Raw genomic sequence first — 11,825 nt, forward strand, 5'->3', positions numbered from 1 at the left:
TATCTCTCACAGAATAGATAGTGAGTAGCATAGCCAATCAGAGAATATCATTCATGATAGAACGGTAGTAGATTTATACTAATAAAAATTATACTGTGGCCAGCATTGAAACTTCTGTTCCCCAGTTTCTATGTTGATAAAAAAATGTTGCTGACTGGCAAATGAATATTCACCATAGAATTGAGAGGTGAAGGTGCTTGGATTGAGCAAACATTCTTAGCATCCTGTGCTTAATTCTGCACTCAGCAGAACATCCCTTGTCAAAACCTCTCTATGGAGGAGACAGCCACTAGGGGATAACACCCACCTCTCCACAACCCCCAACATGCTGTACTGATCCCACCTCAGTGTTGGCTTGTCTGCCAGGTTACAGGCAAGAGCAGTTCCTTTGTTAGTTCAGGTAGAAAAGTTTTTCCAACTCTGTGGTGATACCAATATGCGGGAGTGCTCCCCAATATGAGCTGTATTTCAATGTGCCTGCCCAAAGGGGTGACTTCTGAACAATCTTCTTCAGTACTAGTGTTGTGGATTGTGTGAAATAAGTTACAGATCTCAAAAGATCAGAATACAGTACAGATTTTACAGGTGAAGTCTGAAATATAAATAGGATGTGAAAAATAATATATTTTGGCTTGCATGGAGGTAAATGATTCGAAAATCAGGCAGCATGCCCAAAGCTTAAATTCCTAGGATGAATTCCCCTTTCCCCTTCCTTTGAGTGCAAATGTTGTTAGTCCATTTACTTTTTTGTTGGTCTGTTCCTTAACTATTGTTGCAACAGATCAAAGGCATCTCAGCATGCCAATCTTTATTCAAATAAAGTGTTGAAAATCCTAGCCTAGTGTTTGCATTACCACTTTCAAACTAGTCACAAGTTACCACATTCCATTTAGAAGTGATTTTCATTTGATGCAAGGGAAAAGTTTCATTTCTACATAAGAAGTCTTACTCCAACCTGATTACCACAAATGTTTTGACATGACACAATCCTCGATCAGGCGTGAAATATATACTGAGCAAACACAAGATGCAGTGCAAAGTTTTCCTATCCTCGTGGTGGTGTTTGCTGTGAGCAACTTTTTACAATAAATTGTACTGATTTGTCAGCTCCACAGGAACATTACCACACTGACTGACAATTTTTCTTCATAGTTTGGGGAGAAGACCTATCTCTGAAGATTTGCAATGTGTCCGTTTTGAATGAAGAGAACATAGAGGATATCACATGGCCACACAGATATGAAATTTCTCGTCAAGTGTTGAAAAATATTTCACGAGTGAGCGCAGCAAACGAGTGAAATACTTTTCAGCACGAGAAGAGCAATTTCCTATCTCTGAGCGACCGTGTAATGTTCTATTTATTATATCAACACCAATGAAATAACGAACCTTTTGACTTTTGCAGTGAAAGGCCCAATTTATTATGTTACCGTAGCAATGCAATCTTTTTCCATGTTAAGATAACATGTTATTTTCAAGTGTGTAGATATCATGTTTTGGAGTGAAAGCTCACTTGGTATTCATTAGTGTTTGTATAGGTAATCATACAGTTTCGAGTTCTATTTCGCATTAATTTCCATGAGTGAGTTTTTCAAAAAGCTGAAATTGCACGAGCCAGTTCGGCGAGTGGAATTTCAGCTTTTTGAAAAACTCACAAGTGCAAATCAATACCAAATTGAACTCGAAACCGTATGATTACTTATTAATGATAAAAACACGAAAAACTTTGCGTGGAGGAAGTGCCGCAAGACCTTTCTTGAAGCCATTTTTTCTCATTCGAGAAAACTTTTTTCAAAGTTTCTGCACAAAATTTTCCTCATCATTTTACGTAAAATCATTGGCTTCGAAAATTTCTTATTGTCTTTCAGCCAATCATAATCGAGAATTACAATGTGTAATTTGCACTGGTGTTACACTTGAACTGCACTGCTCTCAGCCAATCAGAATCGCGTAATTTTTTCATGTATAGTATTAATAAAATAACTAATGAGATTGTAGACATTTTAAAATATCTCTCCCCATTTGTTTGTGTGTTTTTTGGCTAATTTTTTTCACTTTTCCATGGCACAAGTGATGTAAATCCAACTGTTCTATCTGCTGAAAAGCTTTAGTTTTGGGAAAGTGATAAATCCCTATCACAGTGGTTATTTGGTTATTGTTGATGTGTGCCAACCCTATAACTACTTCAAGGAGAGTAGGCAAGAAAAGGAATTATTTTTTTGCCTTTGGTCTTCCATCAATCACTTGCATTGTGCTAAATGCAAACTGTTTGAAAGAGTTTCAAAAAAAAAAATTTTGTCAAACTACAAGGCCCTCAGATGGCCTGCAATCGTTAGTCTGTCCTCTCATTGATGCTAAAAACTAGTCAATTAACTCAATAAATTTCAGTAACACTGAAGAGAGCTAGTCATCTCAACAAGAATCATTTATTGTGTGGTAAAAATCTATTACCAATTGCACAATCAACAATTCATTGGCAAACATGTAAATGATTTATTATGTAACCCAATTTCAAGCTGACATCTATAGATTGTTTTCACTGTCACGCAATAAAAAAATAAATCGAAAACCATTCAGTGGATAAAGTCAAGAAATTGTGATATTCTAGGAAATAAATAAAGAAGATACTTCTCAACGTTTTTGGTCTACGTCTAACTTCTAAAAAAGCTAAAAATCATGAGATAGGTATATATTTTTCGACAAATGCGATCGTAACTTTGTGTCATGCACCACCATAATTCTGAAATCCAAAATACCCTGTTTTCCAAACAAGCACACTATTGAGCTATAAAATTCTTAACAAAAATTTACCCCCTCTTATGCCTGATGGGGATAAAAACTTTTGTGGCTCTTTAGTTTTCGATTTTAGAAAATGATGACGTCATGTGAAAACGATCTATAAATAGTATGATAGACAACCATCTTCATTATGCTAAAGCACATCAAGGTCAAGCTTACTGTCCTCAAGTAACACCATCTATCTGAGATGAACTGGTTTTGTTACTGAACAAATTTCTCATTGTAACACTAGATAATTATTATCAGTAGTCTACCAAAAATACAACAGTACCAGACAATACAACCACAACATGCAGACAGTGTGAAGAGGAAATTTACAAACATGAACAGTAATAAAAGCAGCCTGTTCAAACTGAACAGGCCTGTTTCAAACATGAACAGAAATAAAAGCGGCCTGGCCTATTTATTCTCATCCAAAGTTGTCAATAAATCACAAAGTCATAAATAGCTGACAACTACCTGCACTTTCTCTCCAGATATTACTGATGAAATGTTTCGTTTTTCTCTTAGAGCATTCTTTTTAGAAAATTACAACATTAAAAGATACAAGACTTAAGTCCGGAGTCTTTAACTCCACAATATAGCTTTGGCTTGTTGCTAATTGATTTACAAAACAAAACGTTCCAAACATGAACAATAATAAAAGTGGCCTGGCCTATTTATTCTCACCCAAAGTTGTCAATAAATCACAAAGTCATAAATAGCCGACAACAACCTGCACTTTCTCTCCAAATGTTACTGCCAATATGTTTCACTTTTCTCTCAGAGTATTCTTTTTAGAAAATTACAACATTAAAAGGTACATGATTCAAGTCTAGAGTGCGTTACTTCACAATATACCACAACTGATAGAGTTGAACATTGGAAAAACCCAACTAACTACACATGACTCAAGGCTTTCAGAGAGGAAAAGGTTAATTGACAGACCTAAGACATGCTGAAGATTGGACAAAGCTGTCTGGAAAAACATGTCATACTACCATGCTGTTTCCAGACACTATGCACAAACCCTTTGAAAAGCAATTTACATGCACATGTAAAAGGTATGGATGTTCAAGGAACATCACTATTTACTTTAGCTTTAGCACCTTCGAGATATGGTTCAAATTCCTGCACAAGTTTCTCATCAGAGATTATCCCCCACAGACACGCTGAGTAGTGAATACAGTTCACTGATCGCAGCACAGTTGGAAGAGATGTGTTCTTATTGGTGACACAACTGAAGATAGGGTTCCAGGCTGTACAAGGCCTCCCGGAGCAAAACACTTGAGTCTGCCAAGAGACACTGACTTTGGTTCTTTCAAATCGCACATGGACAAACCCAATGAGATCAGTTGCTAGGCTACTGCCCTGATCTGTGTGAAGTTGATCAACAACAACAAAAGTCCTGTCTGACACGCCTTGCACGAGAGGAACACTTTTGCTATTGCATTGCCTGTTCAATTCCTTTAATGAGTTGCACACCTCCTCAGAGAAATATTCACTTGTTAACTTCTCTTCATTGAGTTCAAGCACTGTTGAATTATTTGTCAATCCCTGAGTACGGGAAATCTTTGCGTGTTCACATAAGAAGGACATAGGCTTGTTACCCAGTTCCCTTGCTGTTACACAGGGAGGGTAGTCACATGAATAAACATCTCGCATTCTGTTTTCTGGGTCATTTCTTTCGCACCAAACAAAGCACCTGTGATCTGGTCCAGCCTTGCTTCTTCTTACAGAGAACACAGACACTGTTGAGTTTGATGGGATGTGAAGCTGAATTGCTTGTCGCAAATGCTTCCTGTTCCGTTTGAATGGAGGATTAGACTCGTTTAACAGAAACTTGCAGTGCTTGCATACTTTAGAGCGGCAGCCAATAAGACACTGACACTTCTGGCAAGGCATCACTCCTCTTCTGGTAGCATTTCCAGGAAGCATTCTAAACAGAGAACGTATTCATGTATTACCACTCCAGTGACTAATGTGTCAAAGAAAAGCCAAATCTACTCTTTGGTAGTTTTGCTTAAGGGCTAAGGTAAAAGTCTGACAGAGGAAGGGAATACAAATCTAGCTACTCCCAAGTTGAGATTACTAGTCACTGTTCGAAAAAGGAGCCCACGCTCCTCCCTTGAAGATCACAGCTGGACAAGTGATAATAGCAAGTCCAGCTGACTCTCTTGAGGAGGAAGGTAGACCGGACTCCAGAGAGTGGCAGAAATCAAACCTAAAGTTTCGAAGATGGCTTGCAGATTCAATGATAGCATATAAGATTCCCCACCAAAAAAACTCAGTCCATACACCACACAACCAACATATTTTGAATTCACTTGATAAGTAATTGCAAATGAAAATAAAATTATAAGTATTTCCTTCAAAATTATTCTTAGACCATTTCTATTGTCTGCATTATCTACATTGCCTCAAACTCACAATCAGGCTACCCATAAAAACTTAGCTATTGAAAGTCCCTACCTTAGCTGGGAGTCTGTAGGCTTCACTTCAACAACACTGTCAGCCATCTCTTCCTCAACAGCTGATACCACACTTGACTGAATTTCTAGAACAGCTTGGCCTTCATCAAATGACTTTGGTCTTATTTTCCTGTACTTCGCCTGGCTAGACATGTCATCCTCGATAACAATATGTTTTGTTTTGACTCCTATCAGACTTGACGAACTTGTGCCAGGCTGGGTGTTATCAGTCACTGGGTTTAATGCAGTTCTTATTTTCTTGCCATTCTGCTGTGCAAGATGACCCAAGAACAATGCAACAGAATTTGCGTCATAAGCATTATCAGGACTGCCCAGTGGGCCAGTGGATACTTGTGTCTGTTCTTGCTGCTGTTCAATCTCTTCGTCACCATCTTGTCCTCCCTGTGAATTACAATTTTGCTGTTCCATACCCAGTTTATCAGCTTCCACCTGATGGTCTGGTGCGATGTAGACACTGCTGTTTTGATTTTGTACAAGGAGAGTGTGGATTAAATCCTGCAGACTTGTGTGGTAATTCTTTTTCCCAATCACTTGTTCACTGTCATTTTGTGGAGCTGGTTCTGATTCTACACCATCAACAACAGATGCTATATTCTGTTGGCATTCTTCTTCATAAGATGCTGTTGTAGCTAGTTCAGAATCTTCCACAACTTGCTTTGAAGCATCTTCTGCAGTGTTCAAGATCTCAGATGTGGCTATCTCAGTTTCACTTTCCATCACTACAACATCGACATTCGTAGTATCCAACTCTATACTGACAGTGCCTTTTTCCTCATCGTTGCTGGATTCTTTATTTTGCCAAGATTTTCTTGATCTCTTTCTTTGCTTGCTGGGACTACAAAACTTGCACTGTTTTGATCGATAACCAATCTTCTTCATGCAGAGTTGACATGTCTTGACTCCTCTTCTTGTAGCATTTATACCCAAAAGTCTGAAAAAGGAATGCTAAAGCATAAGATTCCTATCACAACAGCAAAAGCAGCCAATATGAGGGGTGGCAAGAGGTCATTAAAAAACCATGGGTCTCCCAAAATTTTTGTCGGATTTCATGTGTCTTGCAGCTTTTTTTTTTTTTGCAGTTATATGTGTCTCGCAGTCTCAATTGTTTTTCAAGGCTAAGAAAGTCTAGAAGTACCAGTATGTTTGCTTTTTTGTAAGCTTAAATGATGTCTAAACATCTTAGAACTTAAAAGTCTCAAGCTTGCATTTAAAAGACTTTGAAGTCTCGGTCTCACAATTGAACAAATCAAAATACCTCGGACACCCAAAGAAAAACTCTAGTCTCGCCTTCTCGCCAAGTCCTGCATTTACGATTCACGACCCCTAAGTTGATTATTTTTCGCAAGTGTTTAATAACTGATTTCTCCTTAGAACAATAATATATAATTTAATAAGTAGACAGGCAACAAAAATATTGAAAATTATCCACCACAAGATACTCTCTGGCTGCTGAGAAGAAACATGTGGTATGAAATAGCTCACATGTTTTTAATAAAGTGTGCAATTGCAAAGGTCAGATAAAGCTCTGCTATACAAATCTTCAGATTGTGGTAGTAGTCTTTTTTTAGCAGTAATAACTTGCAATTTTTAAGTTTCATTAACAGTCGACTGAAATTAATTCCAAACTAAAATCAAGGTTTATCCAATATCTAATGCACAAAGACAGCAATTTAAATTAGTTTTCAGGTAAGACTTACGCTTAAATGTGACTTCAAAAAGTTATGTAACATCACAACCACTCACCTTCCATACGCGTTGGAATCGCTGTCCGCCTCAACCTTTTCAATGACCTCTCCAGAATCTGCCGGTTTGGGCTCGATTTTTCGCAGGCCTTGAGACTGGACGTTACTAGTTACTAAGATGGTGGTTCCAACACTTATCGCAGCCGGGGTAGAGGATCCCGTAAGAAGCTTCGTCAAAACTTCGCTTCCATTCGAAGAAGCAGTGTTGTTGGTCGTCAGTAATTTAACGATGACATGGTCGTCTGCTCCTCCTAATAATGTGCTCTCTAAGATCGGAGCGGGAGTTGAGTCTTGTTCCGAAGATTGGTCGCTCCACAAAGTCTCATTTGACATGATATCTGTAGATCCACATCAGCTGTCTTCGAAATCTGCTTCCACAAGTAAACAAAGTATTTTCATGAATATTTTTCGGCTTTAGAAAACTCTCTTAGGCCAGAAATTCAACAAATATCTTCAGACAGGTACTTAATTCTTTCCAAAGATCAACTGAGAGCTGAACGGTCAACAAATAATGATTTTTTGCACTAACAAACTCAGTCCACACCACGACAAAGAAAGATGGTGGAAAACCAGCGGCTGACAGCAGTATAATATGTAGCCAGCGATATACGCCGCTGTACTCAAGCACGTGACAAGTTACCGAAACGAAAATATAGGTCCGTTGTGCATACTAATACCCTAATGTTACACAAACAATCTTCTTCAAATGTCTCGATAAACGTATGTTATCTTGACGACACACTACACATCGAGACATGGGACGTAAGGACCATGTACGAACATGCTATAAAAATATTACAACGAAGACAGTAGGATATGGTGGCGCAGGGCAGGGAACGTCAAAAGACTCCCACCGATGACCTATACGCTAGGAGAAGTTAAAGGCCTTAAGCAAGTTAGACGGTATTCAAGGGTGTGCAACTTACTTCCCAAAACCCTTACCCTATTTATGACCAAAATCTGCGATTTTCTCCAACCCTATTTATGACCTGAAAAAGTAACTTCTTCTAAAAAACATTCCCAGTTCAAGTCGTTCAAGACTAGAGCACAAAAACCATGCCCTAGTTATGACCAAAATGACCAAAATCGATGCCCTTTTTATGCCATTTAGGGCCGCACATACTTATATAGCCCATATAAGGGACTGAGTAATGCCCTTCCCCCGGAAGGTACCCGTGGGCTTCTTAATTCGACCTGATATGAAGTTTCAACGCTTGTTTTCTTTCATCCAGTATTCCAAGAATAAATTGCGATATGTCCAGACGCATATGCTGTAGTCAAGTTTTTATAAAACCGAGTTCCTCCTTGTCTTCGAGAATCTAACAGGACTATCCAAGGGAATTCTTCTGCAGTCGATCACTACAGGAAGGAACAACATTCAACGAATCTCACAAACCCGTAGCACTGGTAGTGTCAATCTTTAAATCACTCTGAAAACGTAAAGTTACTGATTTCAACTGACTTTGGCTTGGATTCCACTTCCATCCCAGACGTCAAAAAGGTCGTAAAACAATAGTCTGTCCGACCGGCGCCCGCGGTAAGGAAGTTTTTTCTTTGGTTTGAAAGTTTCTCAAATTTTGGTAGCAAAGTCTCTTTTTTTCTATACATTTAAAAGCTTTGTTCTTTCAATTCAAAAGTTGTCAGTTTTGCGCGGAATAGTTCCTAAACTGACAACGTAAACAAGATACATATCTTGAAAATACAAATCATATTTCACCCTCAGTCCCAGGCGCTCCCTCTTTTTCTCTCTTGACGTGTCGTGACGAGGTTTCAGATAGGCTCGATTACCAGCCGCTGTTTGGAAAAAGAGCCCGCGCTCCTCCCCCGAACTCAACGTAGACCGGACTCAAGAAAGCGGCGGAAATCGAGCCTAGGTTTCAGATATCTCTACAATCTTCTAATGTCAGTGCCACCTACCCTACGTCACAACCTTCAATAGGACCGCAAAAGAGCCGGTATTGGCATTGTGGTTCCTATCTCTACGTGATGATCGTAAACCGCTGCGACTGAACACGCACAAAGGTTGCTTGCAATCTTGATCAACTTTGCCCTACGTTGAAGATATGCTTAACGATACCTGTTGCACGAAACATTTCCCGTTTAAAAAGATACCATATCAGGACATATATTTCTGTTGCAGAACATCACAGTGTCAGCATTTTATTCTAATTTAAAATGCCACAAGAGTTAACGACCAATGAGGAGGTTGAATGGCTCACTCTTGCCACATAGAGTACAGCCATCATTTGACTTTTCGAAACAATCAGGACATAGCTATAACCAAATGTAGCTAAATGTTCAACGTCACGGAGTCCAGTCGAGAAAATCGCTCAAAACATGGTCAGAAACAGCCGGAAATCACTTGAAGCCACATTCAAGCTAATATTTGCCGGACGTCTCCATTTTTGCTATAGTAACGTTTCTATCGGCACGTTATCGAAATTGTGCTTACTCTTACAATGCCTTTAACATACACTCGATCGAAGAATGCTATCAGTACTGTAATGTTCGTGTGGAGTTTCATTTTACATTTCCTTGTTGTTTTCAAGAAAGCATTTCCAAAATCATGACTGTTCAGTACACATTCCCAAAATAGTACAAAAGCAAAGTATTTTTACTTTGTGCAGAGTAAATAAGGAATCTAAAAGTTTTCCACGGGAACGGAAAATTGTATTTATTGAAGATAAGTTTAATTGCCAGATTTCTATTTTAGCGTACTTTTTATAATTTGTGTGACTGTCATATTGTTTTACAGCGCCAAAATAGATCAAAATACTGGGAAATGGTGTTCTCCGGCATGGGTTCAGTTACCTAATGAATAATATTATGCCTGGCTTCGTAAGTTTATCAGCCTTAGTGACCCAAGTTATTTAATTCCATTTTCTAACTTATCATTGAAGAAAACGAAAAAGAAATCCTAAGACATACTTCTAAACTTTCCAAACTAACCGCTTTTTTTCTCTAAAAGCCGCGTTCAAAAGGACCGATGTTTTCTTCCAGGCGGCCAGACGGTTATTTTAGGTGAGGGGAAAAATTAATGTTGAAGGGAATTAGTATATTAAACGTGTTAAAGAAGGTCTAAAAAAGGATCAGGTTGTGACCGATGTATATCTTAGAACAGCCCTCAACTCAATCAGTTGAGCAAACAGTGCCGGATCATATGATCTGAAGAGCCTTTCCATCTATGTGGGGATGTGATAAAGAGGTGAGGGCAGAACATTTTTGGAAAGATCATTAAGGGATTAGTATCAGGTTTGTTGCTGAAAGAAATGGAAACATCCAAAAATAGACTTGGAATGTGAGGACAACTGCAACTTGTCCGTTATTAAGGTCCAATTGTTTTGACTCAAACATGAGCAGAGTCAGTTATTCACTTACTTTGAAAAACCTGGTGGTCCACTGAATGGTTAGATCGATGGGTTAGTCATCAGAAAAACAGTTAAAAGGTCTTAAAACGGCCCGGCTTTCTTAACTAAAAGCAATGTGATATGTGTTCGTATTACAGGGGAAGTTGTATTAACAGATTGAAAGAGATTAAAGACAAGTGAGCAGAAATGATTGAGGAGGCTTTTCTTCGAGCCAAAAGAAAATGGAAACCATAACTGATAGCGAGTTTAATATCGAGTTGTTTCTGTTAATGAGATGGTCGTAAAACGCGATATGCCGCGACATCCAAGAATCTGTACCGGTCAGTTCTGATTGGCTAAAAGTGCGTTTTGCTAGGTTTAATTATCTAAAAGCACAGCGGAGAAACATATTTTATTACTCCTCGTGCGTGCATGCTTATGTGTGAAACGTGATTTTGACTTCTTTTCGTGTCGAGTAATCTTGTGTAATTATGTTCCGGCTGAAGGCTTGGGCCCTATCCACACTACGCCGGAGAAATTTGAAAACGCACTTTATTTTTATGGTTAGGCCTACAGTCCACACTAATCCATCACGAAAACGGAACTTTTCGAAAACGCTCGTCAAACCGGAGGAATTTGAAAACGCCGGCTTTGCGTTTTCGCTTGGACGGAAAATATTTTTTGAAAACGATGACGTCACGATAATCATGTGATTTTCCTGACCGAGTTTTCTTCAAACACAAATCCAAAATGACCGGCGATTGTTACGTTTTCAAATTTCTCCGGCGTGGTGTGGACGGAAAATTACACTGAGTGAGTGAAAATTACACACACGCAGCGTGGGCGGTGCCTTATAATCAAGACAACTAGTCTTCGCAAGCCGTCAATGGTGGCGGAAAATATGGGTTCGGAGAAAATCTCAACTGATTATTAGGTTTATTAGGTTCTTATTTCTTGTTTTGTAACTCTTAATTAACCGCAGGTCCACATCAGCTTATGCTGCCTATATACCGACCTGCCTAAACAAATAAGTGATGTATGTATGTATGTATGTATGAGAAACAAAACAAACTTTAATTTTTTTCCTCAGTCTTTCTTTGCCTAAAACTTTTCTGAGCTCGAAGTTTTAAATCCTGCATTGGCACTGACCAGCATTTAAGATCCCATCACTGCTTTTCATGTCTTCTATCAAGTTCCATCACGTCCAGAAGAATTTGCATTTTTGAATAGTTTTTTTCAGACATTGCTTTGCTCCCTTCTTCATAGGAAGTATTAATCCACTTATCCAGTCCAGGAAAATGGCCAAAATGGCTCGACACGATTGGTCGAGAGTGCACTCGAGACGAACCATCACAGAGCCATACTGGCCGAGAAGGACTAAAAATAAGTAAAGTCGGGAAACTCCCACACTTTAAATTATTTTACCGTTTGCTACAATAATACCTTTTTCAAAGCGTGATGATGAA

The 11,825-nt window shown here is 38.8% G+C and overlaps 1 protein-coding gene across 1 annotated transcript; it reads right to left on the reverse strand.

The window, feature by feature from the left end:
• Positions 1–2,404: 2,404 nt before the first annotated feature.
• On the reverse strand, positions 2,405–7,589 carry LOC145483558 (uncharacterized). The gene is made up of 3 exons (XM_081462090.1): positions 7,014–7,589; positions 5,251–6,201; positions 2,405–4,717 (listed from the first exon to the last, which is right to left on the reverse strand). The coding sequence occupies exons 1-3, from the start codon at positions 7,343–7,345 to the stop codon at positions 3,853–3,855; spliced, it is 2,148 nt and encodes a 715-aa protein (XP_081318216.1). The 5' UTR covers positions 7,346–7,589; the 3' UTR covers positions 2,405–3,852.
• Positions 7,590–11,825: the final 4,236 nt, after the last annotated feature.

The sequence above is a fragment of the Orbicella franksi genome, chromosome 4, assembly GCF_964199315.1.
Source record: "Orbicella franksi chromosome 4, jaOrbFran1.1, whole genome shotgun sequence".
NCBI lineage: Eukaryota > Metazoa > Cnidaria > Anthozoa > Scleractinia > Merulinidae > Orbicella > Orbicella franksi.

Coding starts and splice junctions, on each gene's coding strand:
- LOC145483558 (XM_081462090.1), bottom strand. CDS start 7,345: ATGTCAAATGAGACTTTGTGGAGCGACCAATCTTCGGAACAAGACTCA. Junction 6,202..7,013: donor GATTCCAACGCGTATGGAAG/GTGAGTGGTTGT, acceptor TTCCTTTTTCAG/ACTTTTGGGTATAAATGCTA. Junction 4,718..5,250: donor CCTACAGACTCCCAGCTAAG/GTAGGGACTTTC, acceptor TTCTCTGTTTAG/AATGCTTCCTGGAAATGCTA.